Consider the following 27,608-nt stretch of genomic DNA (forward strand, 5'->3'; position numbering starts at 1 on the left):
CAGAGGGTCTGAGGGTGGACAGTGGTCCTCATTACCGTATGTCATCTGTGATCTCTGGGAGGCCGGTAGAGAGAGGGTCTGGGGGTGGGCTGTGGTCTTCATTACCACATGTCATCTGTGATCTCTGGGAAGCCGGTAGAGAGAGGGTCAATGAGCCAGTCACATGGACTTAGTTGGAGCGACCTCTTTATTTTAGGCTGAGTTGGTAGCCATTTGGGAGCATATAACAGTCAGGGTGCTGACCCTTGGACTCTGACGTTGGAGAGGCTGTATAAACTATGTGTTGGCCAGTGTCCTAAATGTTCACTGTCCCCAACCGAGGTAACCCCAGAACAGGATGTTCTGGGCCTCGTTAGGAGGGAGGCTCATATCCCAGGCATGGGCCAGCAAAAGCGAGCAGGGCAGTCACTGCCTGATGCACAAGCAGCCTCAGACTACCTACACCCAGTCCTCTGGGGTGAGGGTGAAGCTCTTGTTACTGACTAACAAGAAACTAGCTCACACAAACTTTGGCTGTTCCAGGAAATTAAAAGGGTATAAAACCAGACTGCCCTGGAGAGACTCCCAGTGCCCATTTCTGTGTTGATCCCCAGTAGGGGCTGCTTAGTGTCCATGAAACCAGGCCAGCGCCATCCAGGTTTACTGGAGGTCTGTCAGTGTTGCAGGCTCCCCAAGGAACAGCAGCTACAGATTTCTCCTAGGGGTCTGAGAGGCAGGCCCAGGACGGAACAGCTTGACTCTGCCAGCCATGCCCTGCTGAAGAAGAGGCACTACCCCAGGCCTCCAGGATAGATGTACGGTTAGGAAGGTGGACAAGAGTGATAGAGAGCCGCCACAGCAGGCTGGTCCCAAACCGGACATCTAGTACAGCTGTGGAGGTCCCGTGGCTCATTTCGTCTGTGAGGTCCAGCCACCACTACTTGTCCAGTCGTCCCCGGGACAGAAGTTCCACATAGCTCAGGGCACTCTGCAACGATGTCAGGCAGTACCCTTCTTCTCCAATCAAGTACCTTTGTGGGAGTGGGAAAAGAGACGTGTGTCACCGGGAGGGGACAGATGTGCAGCTTAGCCCTCTGGAGGGCAACATATTCCTTATATGCTTGGACAGTGATGTGGCCACAGCTAAGGGAGCTGGGTCAGGGCAGGCCTTTCCCCATTGTCAATCCTGGCCTGTTATGGCCCTGAGGTGTACACTGTTCCCCAGGCAGATGCTACGCAGGGGATCACCTTCACTTCCTGTCTAGGATCTTCTGAAGGCTATGGAACAAGCTCACATGAGTGCCCTATGCAAGGGTGGATCTCGGAGAGCTGGCCAAAAGTAGTGGTAGGGCTACAGGCCTCCTTTGCAGCTCCCACAGCCTGTCATAGCCACTGCTTCAGGTCTGGGGGTAAAGTTCCCTTGTCCCCCTTGCCCAGCTCTTCCCACACCTGGGGGACACCCTTCCCCACCCTGGGGAGTGCATGTCCGTCTCCTAATCACCCACTAGCCTGGGGCCCCTTCCTACCCTTCATGAATGAATTCCTCCAGAGCAGCACACTCTGACACCAGTTGGGGGAGGCCACTCCTCAGCACCACGAAGGACAGGATGGGCAGCAGGTCATCAGCACCACTGCTGGGCAAAGGCAAGGAGGTCAGTGGGCCTAGGGACACTCACCTTGGCTTTCTGAAGCCTGGCCAGATTGACTCCAATTCCTGTACTCCCACCCCTCAAACAGGGCAGGAGACCTCCTGGCCCCAATACCAGGATCAATGGAGGGACACACTACAGCCTCTTCTGATTTCCTAGTTGGCTGTGGTCTCACAAGCTTTTAGGAGTTAGGAGCAAATGGCAAGACTGGACGAGAATCACCTCTGCAGTAGGCCCTTTCGGCCCACCTCAGGAGATATCTCGGTACACTAGTTAGGGACACACGAAGAGCCCCTTGGAAGAGCATGGGGAAGAAGCAGCAAGGAGGCAGCTGGAACCTGAGGCTATGGCTTGGGTCTGACTACTTTCCTGTGGGCCAGGGAGGCTCCCCACACCACCTGTACCTGCTCAGTGTCCTGCCACTTACAGGGACAAGATTGTTCCCGTTGGGGGTGGGCTTGGACCAAGGCTGTGATTGGCAAACATTTAGCCTGGGAGCTCTTTTATAAAATGGTAACAAGAGCAGGGGAGGCAGGCTCTGTGGTGAGGATGGAATAGCAACCCAGCCTTAGAGTGGGAGAGAAGTATCTGCCCTTCTTTTCCTTAGGTGGAGCTCCTCATGGGGGACCTCATACTTGATTCTGATATTTACTTGTGGGACCCCGGGTGCAGGCCAGGGTAACAGTCCCTCGCTGCAATGATTGGTGTCAAGGCTGATCCTGGCCCTTGGGACAGGGTGTGGCAAAGGTCAGAGCTCATGTAAGAGGTGTGGGGGACACTGACTCTAGGTCAGAGGATGTAGTTACAGCTGCACTGAGCAGAGCTGAAGGCAGGCTCAAATATCCCAGAACCCAAGGCTGTGTGGCATGGGTGGGGTCCCATCTTGCATGTGCTAGATCAGTGCAGGAAAGGGGCCTCACTTTGAAAGTGCTCCTTTCTTGCCCCCTCTAAGCATGCACCTGGGGACCAGGCAGGGCCCTTCTCAAAGAGCAGCTCTCGGTTCAGGATCCCTCGGATCCCTTGGCCTAGGCAGCAGGCACTGCAAGAGCAGCCCGTCCAGATGGACTGAAGCACATGTTGAGGGGTGGGAGCCCTTTTCCTCGCCCTGTTTCAGCCCGGGGTCTCTGGCAGGAATGAGCTTTATTCTGTGATGATGGCATCTGGGGCTGCTGAGGGAAGCAGGGCCACTCACAGGGCAGGAACATAAACTAGTACTGGACTCACATGGCAGCAGCAGGGGGCTGGGACCCAGCCTCAGGCCTGGCCTCTGGGGCACGGCAGTAGTCTTCCGCACAGATGCAGATGACCCGAAGAGTCCGCACTGTGGCACAGAAAATGGCTTCAGTGGGGTGTGATGTGGTGGTAGGTGAAAGAGGAGGAGTTAGCAAGGGCGGGAGGACTTGAAAGGCCTGGTATGAGGGAGACTACGCTGTTTCCTATATCAAGGGGTCTCCTGGTATTGCCCAATCTCTCCTAATAATGCAGGACTGGAGAAAGCTGAAGGTCACTGCCCCGTATTTGCCTAGTGACAGGCCTGTAGGCTAGCAGGGAAGGTACAGCCCCATCTTCCACCTCTCAAACCTCTGGGCCCCTCAGATCCCCGCACCGATGCACTCCAGCTTCTTCTGGGGGCAGCTCTCCAAAACTAGCAGCCCCAGTTCCTGGGCCGCAGTGCAGTAGGGGTAGGTGGAGGCTTGAGCCTCAGGGGCACGTGGGAGGAGCTTGGCAGGGATGCCAAGGGCTGTAGGGGGTGCATTCCTGTACAGCTCCATGCTCCTGTTCACAGCAGCCTCTTGGGTACGGTACACACTCCTAAAGCAGAGAGGCCAGGCTCAGTCATCATGGAGACACTGTTCCAGAGACAAGCAGGGTTGTGGCTGAGGATCTCTGGAGCTCAGTCCTATGAGAGCTGCCCAGGTATTTGAACAAACGGTCACTAAACAGGGAGGTGGGTACAAGCCACCTCCAAACTTTTAACACCCAAGGATAGCCTCAGGATCAGACAGCCACTGAGACACTGGGGTGGAGACTCCAGCTCACGGGGATGGGGAGCTGGCTGGAAGCAATACCTGTAGAGGGCTAGCAGCAGGGGCCACAGTGGGGAGAAGAAGGGCTCCTCGATGCAGGCCAGGCAACGGTCTTTGGAGGTGGCTGTATTCAGGCTTTCGAAGGCCAAAAGAGTCAGCGAGAGCAGTCTATCTGCCAGAAGCAGAGTTGGGAATATGGAAACGTGCTACTACCTGCCCTCTCTAGACGCTCCAAGTTCAGACTCAAGGCGCCCCGCTCCCCAGATCCAGGTCCTGTCAACTGAGCTGTAGCATCTAGGCTTGCCGGGGTTGTTCCACTTGGTTATTCTACTTGTTCAGCCTCCCATACCCATCCCTTGTCTATCCTATGCGGCATATGGCCTGGGGTTGGGTCTTAGCTCTTCTTTCTTGGGGCTAACTTGGTCACACACAGCTCCCATGTAGCTGAAGAGAGGGGATGATGGCCCCTTTGTGAAAAGGACTGGCTCCCAAGTCTGTAGGAATCCCAGGAACTTTATAATACTGAGTAAGACCCCAGGCTGTTGAGTCTTCCTCACTGGTTCATAGATGTCTAGAAGCCTTGGGGCAGGCATGGCCAGGCCACCTTGTGATCTAAGGCTGTGATAGGCACCACTTCTCTGACTCCCATACCAGCTCCACCCACTACCTGAGGGACTGGGGTATGCTCGGGCCTGCCCTTCTGGGCTGAATGCTTGCTCCTATGGGGGTGTGGCTGTCCAGGGCAGCAAGTTGCACTTGAGGGCTGGTAGATGCAACTGGAGCGGCTCCTGGTTGGTGCCCTGCACGCTCACCGATAGCATTGTGAATGTCCTTCACTGTGCTCTTCAGGCATTCCAGCAAGGGCTCCCTCTTTGCTCCCGGAGTGTGTGGCTCAGATACAGCTACAAACTGCTCCAGGTCCTCGAAGGAGCTGTCCTTGTCTGGCAAGTGGGATGAAGCCTCCACCAGGGGTGAGGAAGGCCCTGCTGGGCTGCCGTCTGCCTCTCTGTCCAGAGAGCCTGAGTGGAGTGTGGGGGCAGAAGGTGTGGAAGGAGGTCCATCCAGAGGTCTTGGGGCTACACTGGGTTCTGAAGGCGACAGCATGCAGTAGAGGCTCTGGGAGGATCGAAGTCGCCGGCTCCCAGGAGCCAGTAGGCCATTGGCTTCTGGGGGCAGGGAGCAGCAGCCTGGCGCAGGCGCAGCACTGATAGCGGCCCGGCTCACAATAGGGTACAGTGCACTGTATACTGCACACTGAAGCTTCTTCAGGAGCTGGGAGATTGGGTGATCAGGAAGGCTGCAAGGAGAAGAGCGGGAAGAATGCATTTGGGCCCTGAAGAGTCTACCCAGGTAGGCACTTTGTATACCCACCCATTTTTCTCATCTCCAGCAAACAAGTGAGTACCATAGCAGCCACCCTCAAAGCCGGGCAGGCCCTCAATCTACTTTTTAGCCTTAAGCTTAGAAATCTGAGTTCAATTCCTATTAACTGACCTCAGTCATCTGGGCGTTATGCCCTCATCTGTGGAATCACCTGTACAAAAACCGTAACACTATGAAAGACTTCAGAGCGGTAATGTCTCTACTATCTCCTATTAGTGCATATCGTAAGTGTGATCTACCCAATCTAGAGAAGTGAATGGAAGCCAACAAAAACCTATCAGCACAAAAGGCCCTTCTGCAGGAACCCCTCACCCCCCCAGGTCTCCATAGCCTAGCCTTTCTAACTAATCTCCTTTCTAACTCTTTCCCCATTATCTAGCAGGAAGAACCACCGGCTGGGGGATGGGCTCTATGAATACCTGAGCAAGTGGGAGACCAGGCTGGTTACTACTGACAGGTCCCCTGGGTTCCGCTTAAGCTTGGCTCTCCAATGCTTTGGCCAGTCCTGCAGGACAGAGGACCTTGGAGGAAAGCACAGTCGGATCTCCACAATGGGATGCCCTGCAAGGACTGTGTGGGGTTGCCCTGGGGTGTGGGAAGGAACCGACTCCTATAGGCCCATGTGACCCCAGTTCTGCCATTCCTCCACATGGACCAGTGGCACTCACATGGTCTTGCTCATACTCCAGGATGGCAGCATAGAGGGCACGCTGCTCCCGCTCCTCTGGGGTCAGAGCAACTTGACTGCAGAACCTCCTGAGGAGGAAGACAAGCTGGGAAAGGGATGGACCTATGGGCTCAAGAGGCCCTTTCCAGGCCTCCCAGAATGCCTATGAGACAGGAAGGAGATGCACCTGTTGGCTGCCTCCTGAAGGCGCAGGCGGCGCTCCTCCATCTTCCGCTGGAGCTGGGGTAACAGAGTCAAGGGGCCAGTAGTGTCTGACCTGAGTGGGCCTCCACCCTTGCCCTGTGCCTCACCCACTCCGTACTCCTACAATACCCTTCATGTCCCAAGGGTCCAGGAAGGTAAGGCTGCCTCTGCCCTCTAGAGACAAGTGCAGTACTGGACAAGGCCAGGAGAACGAACAGCCATTAGTTCAAGAAGGGGCTGTTTGCAGGAAGGCAGGCTCGAAGGTGGAGAGCAGCAGTGCTGGGGAGCCCGGAACGCAAAGTCTAAGGAGGTCTCGGGGCAGTGTAAGGGTTAATCTCCTTCACTGCTGGGAAGGCTCACAGTCCCACACTTACCTGGCACCTGGCTCCTTCTCCCTATTCTGCCCCTTCTCCACCCTCAGCTCAAGACCTCACTCTCATCTCTCCTTAAGGATGCCGTCTCCTCTCTTGCTTTGGCGATCACCAGATTCTCCATCATCTGCCGCTGTAGAGACAGGGTCTAAGGAAAGGAGGAGGAAATAAATCCCAGTTCCTCAGTGCCTTGATCCTTCCCTGAGCAGCCCAACTCCTCTCTGGGCCTTGCTCACCAGTGATGTCTTCTGCATGGCCTGGCTGGGGTCCAGACGGGCCATCCGGGCCTCATATGTGGCCCTCAGCTTCTGGTTCTGTAAGGAGGCTTTTTCCAGAGGCGTTAGCTCCCTAAAAACAGTGACAAGCTGCTGTCCATGCACAGGAAGTCCAGGAATGTTCTAGTGACCTGAGCAACCATCCTCACACCCCTCTTGACCTCGTTCTAAGACCAAGATGGTGATGAAGCAGGAAGAAATGCAGCGGGGAGGGCCGGGGGCAAGCTAGAGATCTGTTGCCCAAACATGGGTGTTGGTAATGCTAGAACTTGGGGCTTCTCAAGAGAAGCAGGACATTCAGACTTTTAGGAAAATCATTTACATCTGTGGCAACAACGTGGCACTCCTGGAAGTTACTATAGGGTTCCCAACAGGAAGATTCATTTGCAACCCACTGAAGGGAGAGCTGTGTTTATTCAGTCATAAACCGCAACAGTCACACACCTCCCTGCTCTCAGCGTTAGCTGACAAAAGGTGTGGAGGAGACTGAGGGGAAAAGACTCCATTCTGAAGCTGACGACTGTACCCACCCCAGGGATGAAGCTGCACACAAAGACAGGTGGGGCCTGAGGAACCTGGCGGTAAAGGTACCTCTGGGACACGTGGTAAGAGGGGCCTGATTCATCTGTGTTGGGATCACTGAGTTTCTGTATCTGTGGCTTGGTATCTTTCATTACTGTAGAAAATTCTCTGCTGTTATATCTTCGAACAATGCCCCCCACCCCATTATCTTTCTTCTCTTTCTAGAACTTAAAGAAACATGCTAGGCCTTCTGTCTTTCCTATTTTATGTCTTGTTCCCATGACATCTGGATTTTATCTTTGCTTATTTTTTTCTCTCTTCATCTGTGTCTCTACTCTGTTATTACAAACCTGTACACATTTATTTATTTATTTATTTGTTATTTTTTTAGAGGCAGAGTTTCTCTGTGTAGCCTTGACTGTTCTGGAACTTACTCTGTAGTCCAGAGTGGCCTTGAACTCACAGAGATTCATCTGCTCTGTCTGCTGAGTGCTGGGCATAGGCATGTGCTACCACTGCCTTTTAAGGCAGGCTCTGACCTCATGATTTTCCTCCCTTCACCTTCAAAGTTCTGGGATTACAGGCATATGCCACCTCCCCTGGCCAGGCTAGCTACAAATTCAATAGGATAGACTTGAACCTATGATCTCCTGATTCCATCTCTTGCGAACTGGGATAACAGGCAATAATAGGAATCAAATTCAGGGCTTCATGTATGCTAGGGACGCACTCTACCATGAAGTTACATTCTCTACTATCTAGTATTTATTTATTATTATTATTTTGTTTTTATGTGTATGGGTCTTTTGCCTGCATGTATGTGTACCTTTTACCATGTGTGTGCCTGGTGCTCAAGGAGGCAAAAAGAGGGCATTAGATACTGTAACTAGGTTTGTTTTTGTTTTTTGTTTTTCTTTTTGATTGTCGAGACAGGGTTTCTCTGTAGTTTTTGGTGCCTGTCCTGGAACTAGCTCTTGTAGACCAGGCTGGCCTTGAACTCACAAAGATCCTCCTGCCTCTGCCTCCCAGGTGCTGGGATTAAAGGCGTGCGCTACCACTGCCCGTTTTTTGTTTTTAGTTTTTTTTTGTTTTTTTTTTTTGATGGCTCTGACTTTAGAGTTTCTTGTTCAGGTGCTTTCAAACTTGGTTTTGTATTTCTAAACAAAGCTCAGGGTTGTTTGAACCATGCCTGATAACCATCTGAAATCTTCACAGGTCTGTTCTGTAACTATTATCTCATCATTTTGGTTTCTATGTGGCTATCTTTGTTTGCAACTAACTTTTGAAGGATGAATTTGCATCCTAATGGAATTTGCATCTGCTCCTGTCAGGCAAGGGTGTGTCTACTCTGGGAACCACTTTACCCCAAGGGAAGCTCACTTTGCTGGGCTTCCAGCCCCATACACAGCTTTAGCACACCTCCCATCCTGACAATCTTACTTCTTAGAGTTCTGTGATTCTGCCACCTGCAGCTTCTGGAAGATCTCAGGAGGCAGGAATGGGGAGAGTTTCCCTCCTTCGTCTGAACACACTCGGCGGTGCCGGCTGGTGGGCAAGGGCATGGGAGGAGCCACAGGTACAGCTGGCTTCAGGCATATTCTCCCTGCAAGCCATGTAGAGAACCCTGGTCAGCAGGCTAGGGATGATCCCACAAAGCCGGTACCAAGAGCCCCCTTCTTTGAGTACCCACCAAGTTTGGTAGCTGTTGATTGGGCCCGTTCCAGACACTGTTCAGCTAGCTTCAGCATCTTTGAGGTCTCAGGGAGAACTGTTTCCCCACCTTCTAGGGAAGGAACATGGGGGCTGATTATGACTCATATCCTTGCTAAGAACAAGGAACTGTAAGTTAGGAAGTTCACCCTTATTCATCTCATCACAGTTGAAGACAGTATACACACATGATTGGCAGCCAAGCACCAGACTGACTCTTGCTTGCCTTCTGGAGATGGCCATGTAGCACTCATGGCTACTGAACAGAGATATGGGTGCTACAGACTCTCCTGGCCCACCACCTACTAGCTGCCCATACCAGATTGACCCTCCCGCAGGTGTAGGTGTTGCTGTGAGCTCTTCCAGCTCCCACCTCTGAGGTCTGCGCTGCTCCCTTCCCTCCTGGGCCTGCTTCTGTCAGTAGATGCATCTTTTCCTTATACTTTGCCAAGACACCCAGCTCCTGGACCCAATCTCCTGTTCCCCCTTACAACAAGCTCCTCATAAACTCCTTCTCCTCATTCCACCTCCATCTCAGCATCCAGATTCCCCTATATTGTCCTTACACAGCCCTACTTTGTAAAGGATAGCAAGTCATTCGATTTTTTTTTTTTTCTATCTTCTGGGACGTTACTCCCCTAAGGTTCCTCCTGCTAGTCCAGATGCCGCAGTCTTTGACGTGTCAGGGCTCAGCTGAGCTCGCTTGTTCTCCACTGGCTCTCCCTAACTGTGTTCCTATGTCTAGAGCGTTGCTTGTATCTCATACTTTATATATGCTCACAGTGGAATTCTCTAAGTTTTTAAAATTCGAGACATGGTCTCCTGTAGCCCAGGCTGGCCTCAAACTTCCTAGTAGCTGAGGATGACCTTGAACTCTTGAATCTCCTCAAGGCTAAGATTTCAGACTTGCACTACCACCTTAGTTTACTCGGTGCCAGGGACCAACGGCAGGGCTTCACGTAGGCTAGGAAAGCACGCTCTACCAACCGAACTAGATTCCTGCCACAGTGCAATTCACGATGTCTCCCCTGACACATAAAGTTGCCCATCCTCGGGGCTGGAGAGATGGCTCAGTGGTTAAGAGCATTGCCTGCTCTTCCAAAGGTCCTGAGTTCAATTCCCAGCAACCACATGGTGGCTTACAACCATCTGTAAAAAGGTCTGGCGCCCTCTTCTGGCCTTCAGGCATACACACAACAGAATATTGTACACATAATAAATAAATAAATATTAAAAAAAGTTGCCCATCCTCTGCTTGGAACATCCTCTCATGCTGGCAACTCACCATCAACCCTAGCAGGTCTGGTTGGTTTCTGCTTCAAGATACATCTGAGGTCTCTACTCCTCCCAAAGCTCTTTGGGAGGTTCCCAAAATTCCACTTCCAGCCAATACGTACAAAGCACTGCTATAACTATTTCTCTCGGGCTTTCAATGTACTTCTGCTGGTGATGCCCCCACTCTGTGCAGCTCTCTCTTCATTGCCTTGAGGCCGTGTCTTGACTCAATCCAGGATCTATCTCCTAACCCATAATACTGCTCTCCAGTGCCACCATGTTCCACTATGGTATTCTATACCAATGATAATGACCAGGCCGGAAAGAAGCAGGAGACCTCCAGCTCTGGGGACCATCAAGGGCTAAGATGTCCACAATGTTGTCATTATGAGAAGAAGCAAGTCCGCAAGCATACCTGTAGTGTTTTCCACGTCTTCCAGCAACGCCTGGGAGATGTAGTGGATGCTTCTCAGGTATTCCACATATGCCTCCTGTGTCAGGGAAGAGAATGGCAGGGGTCAGGCTAGCAGAGGGAAGTGCCGACATCATGCCTGCCAGGTGGATGGGGAAACAGGATCAAGAGCACCTGCTCATTTTTGAGAGACTTCTAGACTTCAGTGATGGGCCATCTAGGAAGAGACGGTACACCCACTGTCTAGACTTGAAGGAAAAAATATTTCTGTCTGAGAACAAAATCAGGAATTTCTCCCTACAGCTTCTGCACTAAAGAGTTCCCAGCTGGCCATATCTCTCCTTTCTCAACCTTGCTCTGAAGCACCTGTAGGAACCGGGCTTCAGTCCTGAGGCCTGGGAAAGCAGCCTCAGCAGAAACACCGTTTTTTCCACTCTGTACCGCAAAGTCCCCTTCCTTGTAACTCAAAGACCAGTAGCCTTTCCGTGTCTTATGAAAAATATTTCCTGAAAGTCTAAGGAGAGCATTGGGTTCGTCTCTCAATCTCACTTTCTGGCTTAGGCTGTGAGAAACAACGTTCTCCGGACTCCAGAGCTGCAGGCTTTAACTGTGTGACCCCTGTCCTGAGCTCTGTGACAGCCCAGGACAGAATGCACTCCGGTATGTATGTGTTTTGTTTTATCCATTGTCGAATTACCCGTCTTTCATTAACTCAACACTTCAGAGATTAGGATAAAAGGGATTTCAGGCAGGGTTTCAGTCTTGTGGGGAGCACCTGATGCCCTAGAAAACCAACTTGGGGAACTGGACGAACACTGATTCTTCCTCTCCGAGGGTAGCTCAGGGTGGCCTGGCCGGCTCTTCCACCTGGTTGCCACCCTTTAATTAGCGTTCATTCTCAGTGACAGGCCACACCCCTTCTGTGCCAGCGTTTCTTTACAAATGACCTTTGAAAGCAACTGCAAACCGACAGCTGCATAATGAATGAGCCAACAGCCAGTCTTTTCTAGATTAAGTCTTCACAGTCTCCGTCAAGAACACACACACACACACACACACACACACACACACACACACACACACACACACACGTCTGTCATCTCCATCCTGGAGGGCTGCTTCACAGGTCATTTGCAAAGAGAACCTCGGCTCTATTTCACCGACTCATTGAACAAATAAACCTGAGACCAAATGCTATTTGAGCTGTCCGAGGTGCCCGCAGAGCGCCCACAGCCGCCCCGCCGAGAGCCTCCGGGTGGGGTCCCAGAGCTGTCGCGCGCGTCGGAAGCGCGATCCCCCTCACACGCCCGCCCTCGCCCACCACGGACCAGGTGCCTCCCGGAGCTGCCGCCGCGCCCCTCCCAGCCTCACCCGAGGCCGGTTGCCGGTGTCTAGCTCGATGGCCCTGTTGGCCAGTTTCATGGCGCTTTGCAGTGGCTTCGCCGCGCCGTCCCCGGCCGCAGCGGCCATGGCGCCGGGCGGGGGAGGCCGCGGCCACAGGGGCGGGGCCGGCGCCTCCAAACCGGAACGTGGAGTGTGCAGCCGAGGGAGTTGCGGGAACCGCACACTGCCGGAAGGGACCAAGACACACTTCCGTCTGCCCCGCCCCGCCGCGCAGACCTAGGTTTAGGGACTAGAAGGGGCCGGGCGGGTCTTGTCAGCTATTCCGGGCGAACTCGCTCTGCGTTTCGACCAGAAGACTGGTGGCAGGAACGTCGTTTTGCGGTTTTCTGTTATGTGCCAAAGCCCGTGCCTCAGTCCGTGGCAGTTCACCCTCCCGGCTGCCCCTTCTTTTATGGGCCTGTCGCGAGTTCCGAGCGACCCTAAGAACTCTGGGCTCTCGACACAACAGCGGCCACCGTCGCTCCCGGGCCGCTTCCTCACTTCGCTCCACCCCTCGCTTCGCCCCGCTCCTGTCGCGGTGAACCGAGTGTAGCCGAGTCGCCGGGCGGAGGGCAGCGGAGCGGTACTTGAGTAAGTGGAGTCAAGTTCAGTCAGGCAGAACCCAGCGGGCCGAGCCGCACCGGATAGGAGCAGGGAGCAAGTGGCGGCCGCCACCATGAAGCGGGACCGACTCGGCCGCTTCCTGTCGCCTGGCACGGCTCGACAGCGCGGGAGTTCGGGCGCCAGCTGTGGAAGCGGTCGGAGTCGGGGTCGCCCTTCTCGCACCGGCGGAGCGAGCGCTGACGGGGCGGCGGCTTTGGCGGCGGCGCAGCTCAGTTGGGGCTCGACGCGCTCTTGCGGGGATACAGGCGAGGACGGTACAGACGAGGCAGGTGGGTTCCGGGCGTCCTCTGGCCGTGATGTGAGCCTAGTGATCCTGAGAGCAAACCTAGTTCCGGAGGGCCCGGACCCTCTCACTTCTACTGCAGCGACTTTTGGCCAGACAGCCGACCTTTTCCCCTGGGTCGCTGCTATTTAGCGCTTAAGATTCGAAGTCAGACCCGGTGTGAGCTTCACGTCAGCTCTTCGTGCTGTGTACTGCTAGGGTAATTGCTTACTTCTCTGAATTCCAGTTTCTTTTTGGTTAAGACAGACCCACGACCTGTGGTGGGAACTAAGTTAAATTAACTACTCGTTCCCTGTCTGGCCGAGAGTGTGTATAAGCCGCAGCTGGTTAGGGTCACAGCATCAGGTTTGCATAGTGTTCTTCGTTTGAGAATGACTTTCCTATGCATGCTGTCCTTTAATTCTCCTAAGGGCAAGCAACGAGGTGGCATTGTCCACACTCTGCAGACAGGGCACCTGTGGGTGGACAGTAAGGCAGCTTCTTGAGGCACAGCTGAGACACATTTTCAGGATCAGGATGTGTGAGCAAAGGTTAAGTCAAGTCTTCACTGGAGGCACCTGCAGTTCTTTGAGAGGAGCTGAGCACAGTGGCATATGCCTGACATCCCAGCCCTTGGAAGGCTGAGGGAGAGGATTATGATCTCCAGCCTGGGCTATACAGTGAGACCCCACCCCCACCTCAAAAAATACTTGAAAGATTTCTTGACAGTATCCCTCCAAAAGTTGAATGTTCAGTGAGGAAGGCCAGCTCCTGAGCCCGTGCTCTAGGTGCCGGCAGGCTAGTGGGAAGTGTGTCTCTCACCTTGTAAGTCCCTTCCTTACTGTCACGTTTGCTTCTTTGCTCAGGAGCAGGCCGAACTCTTGCCATGGGGCACTGTCGCCTCTGCCATGGGAAGTTTTCCTCACGGAGCCTCCGCAGTATCTCTGACAGAGTGCCTGGGGAGACCTCAGAGAGACTGTCCCCAGGGGAACGTGTCTTCATTAGGGACTTCCAGCGTCTGCTGGGTGTTGCTGTGCACCAGGACCCAGCCCTGCCTCAGTTTGTCTGCAAGAACTGCTACACCCAGTTCTATCAGTGCCACAGCCTGCTCAGGTCCTTCTTACAGAGAGTCAATGTCTCCCCAGCGGGCCAGCGGAAGCCTTACACAAAGTAGGCCCTTGTTGGATTTCTTGGGACCTTCAGGGGTCGTCATCCTGCATCCTGGGTGTTGACTTGTGGGGTGGACAGAAGCCAGTGTAAGACTTTGATGGTGCCACAGTGAGGCGCTGTGGTGGCAAGGTTTGCAGAGATCTGAGGGTGACGAGCTATCATCAGAAGAGAGGGAACAGGGCTGCTAGTGGAGGGGTCCTGGGGAGATTGGTGACCTTGAGAGGCTCCTAAACCGTGGCCACACCGATGCTTTGCAGGTTTGGTGTCCAGCCTCCCACAGTGGCAGAGGAGGGAGCTTGCATGGGTGAGTGCTGTTGGTGCCAGGGTGGGCATTCCAGGTTGGGCCTCGTGTTGGCCACCGTGAGACTGACATCTCTGTTGATTCTCCCCAGCTGATCTGATCACCTCGAGCCCTCGGTGTCTGCACAGCTTGGTGGGCTGGGTACATGAACACGCAGCCAACTGTGTGTCTCTGCCCAGCCTCCAGAGGACACTGTCCTCTGAGTACTGCGGCATCATCCAGGCTGTGTGGGGCTGCGACCAGGGTCATGACTTCACCATGGACACAGACTCCAGCTGCAGAGCTCTCTTTGTGGACAGTGCATTAGCAGTGAAGTGGGCTTGGGGCAAGGAGGTGTCACCGCGGCTGGCTCAGAACTCAGAGATAAACCCCACTGGAGTTGCCTCTCAGCTCTGCCGGGCCAGAGAAACCCAAGTTGGATCTGAGACCAAGACACTGCCCAGTGTGGATGTGGCCCTGCTGCCCTCACATGGAGACTCTGTGGGACCTGGGATAGACTCCTATACTCAGCCAGACTTGGTTCCCAGTGAGGCCCCAGGTAAGTAGCACCTGTGGCTTCAGCTGGAGCAGGATTCAATATACTGACCAAGGTTGTTTTCAGCAGAAAGTGGACATCTGTAATATTTGAGGGGAGGTCAGGGTATAGCAGAGGAAGCTGGTGGGAGAAGATGGGGATCCAGCCTCAGTACTTTCCCGTAGGGACTGTGGCTATTCCAGTACCTAAGAGTAGGCTGGTCTACCTGCCTGTCTTGACGTCTTGTTTCTTCACAAGCAGGCGTCTGATTCAACAGTTTCTGTAATGACATGTTCCTCTGGCATCCGGTCTTTCTTTAAGCCTGTCCTTAGGCCACAGGGTACTGGTTGTTCTTGTAGGCTGAGGGGACTGAGAGAGAAGAATGGGGTTATTGTCTGCAAGACATGGAGGCAGACAATGAGGCTGCTGCTTTACCATAGTGTGGGCCAGTGTGATAACCTCTTCTACTGACTGGCTCTTCTGTGGGGCTTGGACCCCACCCATCCGTGCTGTGGGTTGGGTGCAGCTGTTCCTAGGCATTGTATGTTGGGGAGAGTTGGGGCAACTTTCTGCCTGCCTCTTGCCTTCATAGGCAGGTTTTCATGGCTGCTTATGGGTGCTCAGCTGGTTCCCACCTGCAAATCCCCATTGGGCTCTTTAAGATCACAAGAGGGTTGCCAGGCATAGTGGTGCACACCTTTAATCCCAGCACTTAGGAGGCAGAGGCAGGCGGATCACTGTGAATTTGAGGCCAGCCTGGTCTACATAAAGAGTTCCAGAACAGAACCAAGGCTACATAGAGAGACCCTGTCTCCAAAAAAAAAAAAAGGAGAAGGGTTGAGGAAGATGGCTTAGTAGTTACAACACATGCTGTTCTTGCAGAAGACCTTGGTTCAGTTTCCAACACCCACATGGTGGCTCATCACCATCTATAACTCCAGTTCTAGGGGCTCTGAGGCCTTCTTTTGGCCTCTGCTGGTATCAGCATATACACAGGAAAAACAGTCTTATACATTAAAAAAAAAGAAAGAAAATTAAGAATTCATGTACCCATGTGGTTCAGCTAGAAATAAAACAGATGGTTTCAAGGCAGGGACCTAGGAGGATGTCACAGATGTCCTAGAATATGGTATCTTAGAATGCGTGGCTTTATAAAGTGTGTGTACACCTCTTTTGATAACAATAGCCTTTAAAATGTTGTAAACTATGCAGAATAGGCTGTTCTCACCTAGAACTATGACCTGAATCTGAAGAGTCAGCTTGCTGATATGGTGCCTCCTGTTTCTTTGGACAGAGACTAGCATAGTGAGTTGGGGGAGGGGCAGGGGCCATCTGACCCTAGTAAGGAAGGCTGTGTCCTCAGACAGGGGCATTGCCTCCTTACAGGTGAGGCCCTTTCTGTGCTCAATGTTAGTAACCAGAGCCTGTTTTTTTTTTTATTTCCCAGGGCAACTGGGTGAGAAGCAGGTTCCATCTTCAACCTCGGATGATCGGGTAAAAGACGAGTTCAGTGACCTTTCTGAGGGGTGAGAGAAGAGTGGGTTTAAAAAGCCTAAAATTTCTCCTTCAAAATTTAGACTCAGCCTCCCTAGAGCTGCTACCCTTGGTTGGCATGTTTGCCTTCCCTCCTTCTCAGAGGTGGGGAGGAGAGGAGTGGCCAGGGGAGTTCTGAGGCCTCTGACTCCTGGCTTGGCTTTCTGGTCCCAGAGGCACCCAGATGAAGCATACTGCACAGGGAAACACAGTTCCTCTTCTAACCCAAAGCATTCTGGAATCGCGTCCTTTAAACTGCTCCAGGGTTGATCCTTTGCTGTTATCAGTCTGCTTCCTCTTTAAAGGCCTTAGTTTTGTGCCAGTTCCAGGTGTCACTAGAACAGAGGATGCTAGACTCGGGCCCTTTGGGACAGTGATGTTGAGACTTGGAGCAGAAGCTCTGTGTAGGGTGAGGAGAGGCTAGGCCTCCCTTGGAAGGGGCGTATCAGGGTCTGTTTGCTCTGGGTTGAGAACCTCTCAGCTGGTGTTATCCCCTTCTGTTCTGCCTGGTGGCTTAGACTGGGGTCTGTATGCACCATCATCCAAATAGGAAGGGAAAAACTGAATTTTTCTTCAACTCCTGAGAGGACCGGGGGTATTCTTGGGCTGTTAGACTGCCTGTAGCCTCAGGCCTAAACTCATCTAGATAGCTGGTAGCCATGGGGGAACACTGAGGGTTTGTTAGACTGACTGCTGCTGCTCAACAGAGGCCAGTGATTCATCTTTTAGGGCGAAGGTCATAAACCATTTGTTGTTGTGAACTTTGAAATGGCTAACAGTGTTCCTGTGTTCACAGTTGATGGGCAAACAGTTACTTTCTGAATCTGCCTTTAAGCCTTCCCACTCCCCAGGCTGTAAATAAATGAGCTGTTTCAGGGTTTGGGGTCCTGGTATTTAGGAAAGAGTGGCTTCCAGGGAGGGAGGATTGCTAGCTTGTTTGGTTTCATTGACTCTGGCTTGCCCTTCCTGTTAGGACATAGATTGAGGAATTGGAGTATCTTAGATTTTTTAAGATGTTCAGAAGGGAAGCATGGGCTGTGGGGCCTGCAGCCCCTAAAGACAGAAGATGGCATTGGGTTTGTTGTTCACCCAGGTCAGTGCTTTGCTGAAAGCTCTCTCATCTTTCCTAGAGACTTCCTGAGTGAAGATGAGAACGATAAGAAGCAGAACCCACAGTCCTCGGATGAGTCCTTTGAGCCCTACCCAGAAAAGAAGTAAGCGTAAAGCCTGTGGGAGCATACGATGTCTAGCGATGGGTAGAGGTTAGCCTCGGTGCACATGGCAGCCACAAGTGTTTCAGTCAGTCCCCTCCTGTTTTTCCTTTGGCCCCATCTCCCAAGTCCAGTTAGCATGGGGGCTTCTTTTTCTCTTTTTATTATACTTATTTATTTGTGTGTGTGTGCACACGCATGGGCGTGTGTGCATATGTTCCACATGGTGAGGTCAGAGGACTATTTCTACCAGTTCTAGGGCTCAAACGCAGATTGTCAGGCTTGGTAGCAAGTGCCTTTCACCTGGGGAGGTGTCAGTGGCATCTAAATGAATCAGGGGCTCTGTTTGAAAGGCCAGGTGAGCAACTGAATATGATGGGCTTCTCCTTGACCTGTGGTCACTCTTTTTGGTGGTTTGGGGACCTGGTCTAAGTATGTTTTACAAGGTGGCAGCAGCTCTGTTGAGAAGACACAGCCCCATTGTAGGAGTACCTTAGTGGTCCTTTTCTAGTCCTGCACCTAGTGAGTGAGTTCCTTAGCATCTTTCTGGCCCTACTCTAGCTGTTCCTTTTGCTCCCTGGATCATGTTGAAGTCCAGGCACTCAGCCTTGTGACCATTCTCAAGGTGGCCCTTGTGTCTGATTTCTTTGGCCGGGCAGACATTGTTCATTCTTTGTTAAGCCTCTTGTGTGAGTTTGCTTTGCTTCCCCCTTTGTTTCTGCAGACAAGCATAAGATCCTAACAAGGAGAGACAGAGCTAGTTTTTACTTGGGTCTCTTTCCCCTTTTTCCTCTTAGCCCTGTGCAAGAATACCCACATATCCCATAGCTAGATAGTGACTGCCTCATTGCCACAGTGAGCATCTCACAGCTCAGAGTGGAAATCCAGAGATGCTCTGCGCACCATAGTATCAGCCAAGAAAACCTTATGAAAAGATCGAGAATTTCTTGTTTTTGTTTTAATGTAAGTTCCAATATTCTTTTTTTTAATTGATATTTATTGAGCTCTACATTTTTCTCAGCTCCCCTCCCTGCCTCTCCCCTCTCCCCTTCAATCCTCCCCCAAGGTCCCCATGCTCCCAATCTACTCAGGAGATCTTGTCTTTTTCTACTTTCTATTTCCCATGTAGATTAGATCTATGTGAGTCTCTCTTAGTGTCCACATTGTTGTCTTAAGTTCTCTGGGATTGTGATTTGTAGGCTGGCTTTCTTTGCTTTATGTTTAAAAACCACCCATGAGTGAGTACATGTGATAATTGTCTTTGTGTGTCTGGGTTACTGCACTCAAAATAATGTTTTCTAGCTCCATCTATTTTCCTGCAAAATTCAAGCTGTCATTATTTTTTTCTGCTGTGTAGTACTCCATTGTGTAAATGTACCACATTTTTTTTTAGTCCATTCTTTGATCAAGGGGCATTTAGGTTGTTTCCAGGTTCTGGCTATGACAAACAAAACTGCTATAAACATAGTTGAGCACATGTCTTTGTGGCACAATTGAGCATCCTTTGTATATATACCCAAAAGTGGTATTACTGGGTCTTGAGGAAGGTTGTTTCCTAATTTTCTGAGAAATCGCCACACTGACATCTAAAGGGGTTGTGCAAGCTTGCATTCTCACCAGCAGTGCAGGAGTGTCCCATTTCCCCACAACCTCTCCAGCATAAGTTGTTATAAGTGTTTTTAATCTTGGCCATTCTTACAGGTGTAAGATGAAATCTCAGAATTGTTTTGATTTGCATTTCTCTGATGACTAAGGATGTTGAACATTTCCTTAAGTGTCTTTCAGCCATTTTAGATTCCTCTGTTGAGAGTTCTCTGTTTAGGTCTATACTCCATTTTTTTATTGGATTATGTGATCTTTTGGTGTCCAATTTCTTGAGTTCTTTGTATATTTTAGAGATCAGACCTCTGTCTGATGTGGAGCCAATATTCTTTTTTTTCTTTTAAATTATAATTTTTTTTTATTATTTTTCCATTCAAAAATTTACACTTCTCCCCTCCTCCCATTCCCCTCCCGCTCCTCCACTCTCTCTCCTCCCTCTCCCTCCCTCCTTAAGAAAGGGCAGGGAACCCTGCCCTGTGGGAAGTCTAAGGCCCTCCCCACTACATCCAGGCCTAGGAAGCTGTGCATCCAAATAGACCATGGTCCCAAAAAGCCAGTACATTCAGTAGAAACAAGTCCCATTGCCTTTATCAATGGCTTCTCAGTCAGCCCCCACTGTCAGCCACATTCAGAGAGTCCAGTTTGATGGCATGCTCGTTCAGTCCCAGTCCAGCTGGATTTGGTGAGCTCCCATTAGAACAGGCACACTGCCTCAGTGGGTGGACCAACCCCTTGCGGTTCTGACTTCCTTGCTCATCTTTTCCCTCCTTCAGCTGGACCTTGGGAGCTCAAGTCCCTTGCTCTGATGAGGGTCTCTGTCTCTATTTCCATCTGTTGCCAATACTCTTCATGGAAAGAGAAAAATTAAAGTACAGCAGGAGACACGGGGATATCAGAACCAGAAAACAATACCAAGCCACATGGCCTCAGCAGGACACCTGAGCTTAGCCAGGGCAGTCAGATAGGATTGGAAGTGTTTACCTATGAAACATATGGCACAGACCCTAAAGTAGTCTAATGTATCAGGGAGTTACTGCCAGCAAAGGCCATCCCACTCAGCCAAGAGATAGGTCAGAACATAGGTGTGGAGGGGGACATTGGACATTATCAGGCAGGAAGAGGCGGAATAGCCTGTATGTTGTAGGCTAGTGATTTTTGTTCTTTTGTGTGTGTATGTGTGTGTGTGTTTTGTTTGAGATCCTATCTTACTATATATAGCTCTGGCTGATCCAGAATTTCCTATGTAGTCCATATTGGCTCAGACTCACTGTGTAACTCAAGCAGGACTTGAAATTCTGATCCTTCTGTCCCAGCTTCCTGAGAGCTGTGGCGTGTGCCGTCCTATGGGGTTACTTAGATCTGGTCTTGAACTCTATGGTAGTTGATGGTGACCTTGAACTAACCATACTGACCTCCCAGGTGCTGAGATGGAATTTCAATATGTATTCTTGGCAGATCAGGATGGCCTCAAACTCAGAGCGCCATCTGCCTGTCTTCTGAGTGTTGGGAGTAAAGTGTGTACCATTGTGCTTGGTTTTAGTTCTTAAAAATCAACTGCTTAATTTTTTAAAAGATTTATTTAGTTTTATGAGTCTGGCTGTTTTGCATGCATGCATATCTTTATGCCCAGTGAACACAGTGCCTTCAGAGATTTGAAGAGATTTGAAGATGGGACCAGACTTAGATAGAGGTGAGCTGCCATGTGGGTACTGGAAATCAAACCTGGGTCCTCTGCAAGAGCAACAAGTATCTCAGCCACAGGGCCATCTCTAATACTAGGACAACTAGTCCTAGTATTAGAAATAAAAATACAAGTGACCTTCCAGAAAAAGGTCACTTGTATTTTTACTTACTTTTGCCATCTTGGAGATTGAGCCTAGGGCCTTGCATATGGTCAGTAAACAATGCTCTGTACTTATCAACCTCCTCCTCCTTCCTCCTTTTTTTTTTTTTTTTTTTTTTTTGTTGCTGCTTTTCAAGACAGGATTTTTCTGTAGCTTTGGAGCCTGTCCTGGATTTTGCTCTGTAGACTGAGCCATCCTCAAACTCAGAGATCCTACTGTGTCTGCCTCCCTCCCAAGTTCTGGGATTAAAGGCCTGTGTTACCACCGCCTGGTTTTTTTTTTTGTTTGTTTGTTTGTTTGTTTTTGAGTAAGGGTCTTGCTTTTATTTGTTTGTTATTCAAGACAGGGTTTCTCTGTGTAACGTCCCAAGCTGTCCTGGAACTCACTCTGTAGATCAGCCTGGCCTCGAATTTAGAGATCCACCTCCCTTTGCTTCCTGAGTCCTGGGATGCAAGGTGTATGCTTCTTTGCTCAGGCAAACTTTGAATTTGTAATCCTCCTGCCTTATCCTCCTGACTGGAATTATGAATATGTGTTACTACAGCCAACTTCCATTTTGATTTTGATAGGGATTTTAGTGAATCTGTTGATTGCTTGGGTAGACTGTATTGGAAATGTATTGCCATTGTATTAGGGTTCTGTAAAGGAATAACATGATATATACTGAAAGAAGATAGATTAGATTGCCTTACATGATACAGTCTGAGTCATCTAACAACGGCTGTCTTAAACTGCAGAGGCCAAGAACTGGGTAGCTGCCCAGTCCTTGAGGACAGGTGCCTCAGTAGTCCTAGCCTGATGTCAAGGCCTGGAGGATTCCTGGATAGCCACTGCTGTTCGGTTCATCTTGAAGCCCGAAGAAGCTGGGTTCTAGAATCAGTAAAGGAACACAGCAGCAGTAGTAGAATAGATTAACTTGTGGGTTTTCCACTTCGAATAACCTTATCAGAAAATCCCTCACAGATATGCCCTTTTGATTCCAGATCTAAGCAAGCTGACAACCAAACTTTTTCTTTCAAGACAGGGTTTCTGTGTAGCCCTGTCTGACCTAGAACTTGCACTGTATAGACCAGGTTGGCCTCAAACTCAGATTCACCTGCCTCTGCCTCCTGAGTGCTGGGATTAAAGGTTTGTGCCACCACTGCTGGACAGTCATGGCCATCTTTAATATTAGGTGTGAGTGTGTGTGTGTGTGTGTGTGTGTGTGTGTGTGTGTGTGTGTGTGTGTGTGTGAGAGAGAGAGAGAGAGAGAGAGAGAGAGAGACAGAGACAGAGTCTTGGTATGTCATAGGCTAGCCTTGAGGTCATGATCCTTCTGTTTCTGTCTCCTGAGCTGCTGTGATTATAGGTAAGCCACACCACATCCCTTACATATATTAGTTCGTAACCCTGGTTGTCCTGGAACTCACTCTTGTAGACCAGGCTGGCCCTCAAATTAGTTTTTTTTTTAAAATTATTTATTTATTCATTATGGATACAATATTCTGTCTGTGTGTATATCTGCAGGCCAGAAGAGGGCACCAGAACTCACTACAGATGGCTGTGAGCTACCATGTGGTTGCTGGGAATTGAACTCAGGACCTTTGGAAGAGCAGGCAATGCTCTTAACCACTGAACCATCTCTCCAGCCCTCAAATTAGTTCTTATCCATAAATACAAAATAGTCTTTCCACTTATTGTCTTTAAGTGTTATACAAAGTTATACAATTTTTAGCATATAAATCTTTCACTTTCTCCAGTTTTTTTTTTTTTTTTTTTTTTTCTTCCCTCTGAGACAAGGTTTCTCTGCATAGTCCTGGCTGTCCTGGAACTCACTTTGTAGACCAGGCTGGCCTCAAATTCAGAGATCCACCTGCTTCTGCCTCCTGAGTGCTGGAATAAGGGTTTGAGCCACCATACCTGGCCTACCTTCGTAGTTTTAAATAGGGTCTCATTAAGTTGCAGGTTAGCCTTTACTTTGTGATTTTCTTGCCTCAGCCTCTTGAATGGGTAAGATTTCAGGCCTACAGGACCTGACTTGGCTTCTGTTATTGATTAAAAATATATATTTTGGGTCTGGAGAGATGGGTCTGGAGAGATGGCTTAGCAGTCAAGTGTACTTGTCGCTTTTATAGAGGACCTAGTTTTGGTTCCTTGCACCCATGTGGCAGCCAACAAGTCTATAATTCTAGTTCCAGAGGATCTGACGCCCTCTTCTGGCCTTCACAGGCAATGAGGAGCATAGACACACACGCAGTCAAAATACCCATACACATAAAATAAAATTAAAAAATACATTGGATGATGGGTCAAATTTAGGACCTTGTGCATATTGGACAGCTGTTTTACAATTGAGCTACACTTCCCACACAGAAAATTGATGTTTTTAATGTTTGCTTGTTTAGAGATGAGGCTTTCAGGTCTTTTCTGGGCTATACTCAAATTTTCAGGCTCAAGTAGTAACTGAGCAGCTGAGTTGTCAGGAGGTATGTACCACCATGCTGGACTTTTATCTTGTTTTTTGAGACAGGGTTTTTCTGTGTAGCCCTAGCTTCCTGGAACTCACTCTGTAGACCAGGCTGGCCTTAAATCCAGAGATCCGTCTCTGCCTCGTGAGTGCTGGGATTAAAGGTGTGTGTTACCACTGCCTGGTCTATCGTTTTTGATGCCTTTGAACAGGAGTTGTCTTCTTAGTTTCCTTTCTGAACTATTTGTTGTGAGTGTAGGAAATACAGTTTGGGACTGGAGATATACCCTAGATGCTGAGAGCCTGACAAAATCTAAAGTCCAGTGGGAATGCATGAGGTCATCTGGCGAAATGACTGATATTTAGAATTCTCTACCATTCCCCACATCTGCATCTCTTGAGTTTTTAGCACACAGGACTTGAATTCTGAAATTACATTATGAAATAGTATATGTGCTCCAATGCTACCCTCTGTTCTCCGTACCATCCCAAGGTAACTGCCTCGCCTCCCAGAGTTGTGCCGACTGCAGTGCTAATGAAAGACGAGGCCCTGGTTCGCACAGAGGCAGCTAAGGCAGGAAAGCGTGAAGAAGACTGGACGTGCAGGAAGAGATAAGAATCCTTTGACTGTTTGCTTTACCTCTTCTAGGGTCTCTGGTAAGAAGAGTGAAAGCAAAGAAGCCAAGAAACCCGAAGAGCCCAAAGTCAGAAAGAAGCCTGGGCCCAAGCCTGGGTGGAAGAAAAAGCTCCGATGCGAGAGGTAAGCAGGCTGCAGTGTGGGGCATTTGCATATTAGGTCAGCACCTCCACGTGTGCTTTGCCTTACAGGGAGGAGCTGCCCACCATCTATAAGTGTCCTTACCAGGGCTGCACAGCTGTGTACCGTGGGGCTGATGGCATGAAGGTAAGGAATGGGCATCACCTTCAGTAAGGGCTGCTTTCAGGTCTGGGTGTGCTTGACTGAGTTGTCCTGAGTTAACATGAACCTGCTGGAGGCACCAGGTATTTGTGCAAACTTCTTAAGGGCTCACACAATTCTAGTGGATGTGGAATCAGCCCCTTGCTCTAAGACACTGGCTTAAAGGAGCCAGTGCTATAGGGTAGGAAGTAATTTGGCTCCTTCCAGTAGTCTGTCAACTGCTGAGACCTTGACACAGGCTCTCCTGGGAGGCAGGATGTGCCCAGGTTAAACACCAGGGTCTCTTGTCCCTTCTTCCTCTAGAAGCACATTAAGGAGCACCATGAGGAGGTCCGGGAAAGGCCCTGCCCACATCCTGGCTGCAACAAGGTCTTCATGATCGACCGATATCTGCAGCGACATGTGAAGCTCATCCACACAGGTACCTGCCTCAGGCTGTGCCTTGTGAACTCGGGTTTGGTGTCGCCCAGCCAGAGGGACATACTCACTAGGAAGCAGGTAGTGACCGAGTGGGTCACAGAGCTTGCTATCAGGTGCTTCTATATCATATGGATATTCTGAATCCATGTATAAGTTGGAGTCCTATATGTTGAATTCTTGATGGAGGCAGGTTTTTTTTTTTTTTTTTTTTTTTTTTCCTCCAGCAAGGTCTGAGCAACTTTTCAGGATTGATAACACAGAAACCCTGGTACTCTTCTGTGAATTCACCTTTAAAATTAACACTAGAGTACCAGGTGGTGGTGGTGCGCACCTTTGGGATACCAGCACTTGGGAGGCAGAGGCAGGTGTATCTCCAGGTTTCAGGGCAGCCTATTCTACATAGTGGGTTTCAAGATAGTCAGGGCTATATACAGAAACCCTGTCTCAAAAAAGAAAAATCAAACCAAACCAACAAACAAAAAAACTAGAGCTGACTGGAGTTTATCTCTGTCGGACCCATATGGTAGAAGAACTGACTCTTACAAATTGCCCTCTGACCTCCACACACTTGCCACACCACTCCCAAATTTAAAAAATATAGGAAAAAATTATCTCTTGCATTCATTTAGGTAGATGCTACATTTTTCTCTGAGGTTTACAAATGGCAAAAATCCTTTTGGTTTTATGATGAAATCCAGCTATATTTCAGTTTTCTAATCTCTACTTCTTGGTAAGCATTTGGGCACATGTCTCCTTATAAGAATAACTTCCTTTGGTCTAGATCTTCAAGCCATCTAGCCAGTCAGTAGTGGACACAGCAGCAGCTTTCTAAAGAGGTAAACATTATAGACTAGTTAAGCTTAGAAGTCATAGGTCATAGGTATTTTATAGCTGTGTACGCAGCATGGGTTGGAACAAGTAGAATTAGTGCATAGTACTGGTATGGTCATAGTTGAAAAAAGAAAAAGTACTTCTGCACATGACCTGCATGTAGAGGTCGGAAGACACTTTGTAGAATCCAGTTCTCTCCTTCCAAGTGGGATCTGGGATTGAATTCAGGTCATCATTCTTTGCATTTTTTTTTTTTTTTGAGACAGTTTGATGTAGTTCAGGCTGGCCTCAAATTTGATAGGCAGCAGAGGAAGGCTTTGTTGAGCACTGAGATTACAGGTGTGTGCCACCATGTGTGTGATATGGCTAAGTTTGTTCAAGAGCTTAAGAAGCTGATTTTCGGAGTGTATTGAACCATTTTACTTCCACCAGGGATCTTATGTCCACTGTTTGTCTTTCCTTTGGCATGACTTCTCAGCTCACCTTCTCTGGAAAAGGAGCTTCAGGCTGGATATGATGGTGCACATATTTCTTTATGCATTCTCTATGGAGGCCACCAGAGCTACATAGTGAGATCTTGTCTCAAAAACAAGATTTTAAATCCTAGCACTTGGAAGGTGCAGGCGAATCTCTGTGATTCTGGTCTACAGAGCAAGCTCCAGATAGCCAAGGCTACACAGAGAAACCCTCTCTCAAAAGATAAACAATCGAGCTTCAAATCCACACAATTTGGGGGAAAATTTAGCCATGTAACAGTGTTTTAAGAAATTTATCTTTATTAATGAACTGCCTTGTATTAGAAACATTTATTAATCTTTCATTTTAAATACTGTTGGGTTCTCAGAGGTCCTTATTACTGCTTTGTGTAAAACACAAAGGTGTGCCTAACGGTCACTCATCTTGGAGAAGATTTGGGTATTTGAGACAAGTGCTCACCACCCCTCTGGTCTTGCAGAAGTACGCAATTACATCTGTGACGAATGTGGGCAGACCTTCAAGCAGCGGAAGCACCTTCTTGTCCACCAGATGCGTCACTCAGGAGCCAAGCCACTGCAGTAAGTGTGGGCTGGGCACTTCCTATGACTGGGACAAGGCACAGCTTACCTCACCTGCCTCTGCCCCCCAGGTGTGAGGTCTGTGGGTTCCAGTGCAGGCAGCGAGCGTCCCTCAAGTACCACATGACCAAACATAAAGCAGAGACTGAGCTGGACTTCGCCTGTGACCAGTGCGGCCGGAGGTTTGAAAAGGCCCACAACCTCAACGTGCATATGTCTATGGTACATCCTCTGACCCAGACCCAGGACAAAGCCCTGACTTTGGAAGCAGAGCCGCCACCTGGGCCCCTGAGCCTCTCTGGGACCATGGAGGGTCAAGCTGTGAAGCCTGAGCCTACCTGAGAACTGCAGGTGGATACTGGACGTGCTGAGCTGCTTGAACTCAGCAGGTGTGATGTGCGGGTTAAAAACATTAATGTCCCTCACTTCCCTGCTGCACTCCACTCCACATATCCAGCAGCTGTATGTTGGAGGGCACCTCACTCAGGATGAGGGAGGTGGGCTTGGTGTGTACTTCAGTCTGCTATGGTACCAGCAGTTTATTTTCCTATGGACACTGGGCAAAATTTAAGGCCAGACACAAATTATGAATAATTAATTTTTTTCCTGACTAGAGCAATCAAGGAGATTTGTAATCTACTTTCTAGTGTAACAAGAGCTCCACGTTATGCTTGCAATAAATTATTCACAAAGGTGCTGGTTGGTGCACTGAGACAGGCAGTCAGAACAGATGAGGCTCCTGGTAGAGATCAAAGCTCGGGCCAGCCTGCCACTTTTGCAGGAGGACGGTGCTCATCTCAGGGTCACAGTCTTCTCGGCCAGCCAGCAGCTATGAGAAAATACACTGCTTAGTGCCCACAGCCTCTCGGGATAGCCTGAGTAAGTTGTTTGCAGATGAAGAGCTAGGAGCCATAGAGATAGTAGAGTTCCACAGCACAGACCCATCAGGCTGGCAGCACAGCTCAAGTGCCACATGCCTATGACTTCTCGTTTTACTTAAAATTGTGAAATCAGCTCAA

The 27,608-nt window shown here is 49.8% G+C and overlaps 3 protein-coding genes across 9 annotated transcripts in view; 1 reads left to right on the forward strand and 2 right to left on the reverse strand.

The window, feature by feature from the left end:
* Positions 1–169: 169 nt before the first annotated feature.
* Positions 170–12,077, reverse strand: Vps9d1 (VPS9 domain containing 1). 5 transcript variants are annotated; one of them, XM_050165136.1, is made up of 15 exons: positions 11,846–12,077; positions 10,478–10,553; positions 8,768–8,857; positions 8,518–8,680; positions 6,517–6,628; positions 6,366–6,428; positions 5,893–5,945; positions 5,707–5,794; positions 5,458–5,543; positions 4,468–4,952; positions 3,698–3,827; positions 3,235–3,440; positions 2,853–2,949; positions 1,506–1,610; positions 170–1,010 (listed from the first exon to the last, which is right to left on the reverse strand). In XM_050165136.1, exons 1-15 carry the CDS (start codon positions 11,942–11,944, stop codon positions 917–919), a joined length of 1,947 nt encoding a protein of 648 aa, XP_050021093.1. In that variant the 5' UTR covers positions 11,945–12,077; the 3' UTR covers positions 170–916. The 5 variants fall into 5 exon arrangements, 4 of the variants coding, with proteins under 4 accessions (XP_050021093.1, XP_050021092.1, XP_050021095.1 ...); XM_050165135.1 differs by having other exon boundaries at positions 8,768–8,860; XM_050165138.1 differs by having other exon boundaries at positions 11,803–11,949.
* Positions 12,078–12,090: 13 nt separating this feature from the next.
* Znf276 (zinc finger protein 276) lies at positions 12,091–27,285 on the forward strand. Of its 2 annotated transcripts, none has more exons than XM_050165139.1 (11): positions 12,091–12,750; positions 13,610–13,913; positions 14,171–14,217; positions 14,306–14,752; positions 16,176–16,254; positions 17,392–17,475; positions 24,014–24,124; positions 24,193–24,268; positions 24,587–24,704; positions 26,490–26,589; positions 26,661–27,285. In XM_050165139.1, exons 1-11 carry the CDS (start codon positions 12,534–12,536, stop codon positions 26,929–26,931), a joined length of 1,854 nt encoding a protein of 617 aa, XP_050021096.1. In that variant the 5' UTR covers positions 12,091–12,533; the 3' UTR covers positions 26,932–27,285. The 2 variants fall into 2 exon arrangements, with proteins under 2 accessions (XP_050021096.1, XP_050021098.1); XM_050165141.1 differs by having other exon boundaries at positions 12,091–12,448.
* Fanca (FA complementation group A) overlaps positions 27,284–27,608 on the reverse strand; it is a 53,303-nt gene continuing 52,978 nt past the window's right edge. For both annotated transcript variants that reach the window (XM_050165134.1, XM_050165133.1), the window contains one exon: positions 27,284–27,418. In XM_050165134.1, the coding sequence (XP_050021091.1) occupies positions 27,311–27,418 (108 nt within the window). In that variant the 3' untranslated portion in view covers positions 27,284–27,310. The remainder of the gene's footprint in view (positions 27,419–27,608) is intronic.

This window comes from Alexandromys fortis, unplaced genomic scaffold, assembly GCF_014885135.2.
Source record: "Alexandromys fortis isolate MF-2015 unplaced genomic scaffold, M_Fortis_MF-2015_v1.1 scaffold_165, whole genome shotgun sequence".
Classification (NCBI taxonomy): Eukaryota; Metazoa; Chordata; class Mammalia; order Rodentia; family Cricetidae; genus Alexandromys; species Alexandromys fortis.

Excerpts from the sequence above, each read along its gene's own strand:
- Vps9d1 (XM_050165135.1), bottom strand. The coding sequence starts at position 11,944 with ATGGCCGCTGCGGCCGGGGACGGCGCGGCGAAGCCACTGCAAAGCGCC. Across the intron at positions 5,795-5,892 it reads CTTCAGGAGGCAGCCAACAG|GAGGTTCTGCAGTCAAGTTG; the intron begins GTGCATCTCCTT and ends CTTCCTCCTCAG. Across the intron at positions 4,953-5,457 it reads CTGGTCTCCCACTTGCTCAG|CCTTCCTGATCACCCAATCT; the intron begins GTATTCATAGAG and ends TTCTCCTTGCAG.
- Znf276 (XM_050165139.1), top strand. The coding sequence starts at position 12,534 with ATGAAGCGGGACCGACTCGGCCGCTTCCTGTCGCCTGGCACGGCTCGA. Across the intron at positions 12,751-13,609 it reads GGACGGTACAGACGAGGCAG|GAGCAGGCCGAACTCTTGCC; the intron begins GTGGGTTCCGGG and ends TTCTTTGCTCAG. Across the intron at positions 16,255-17,391 it reads TTCAGTGACCTTTCTGAGGG|AGACTTCCTGAGTGAAGATG; the intron begins GTGAGAGAAGAG and ends CATCTTTCCTAG.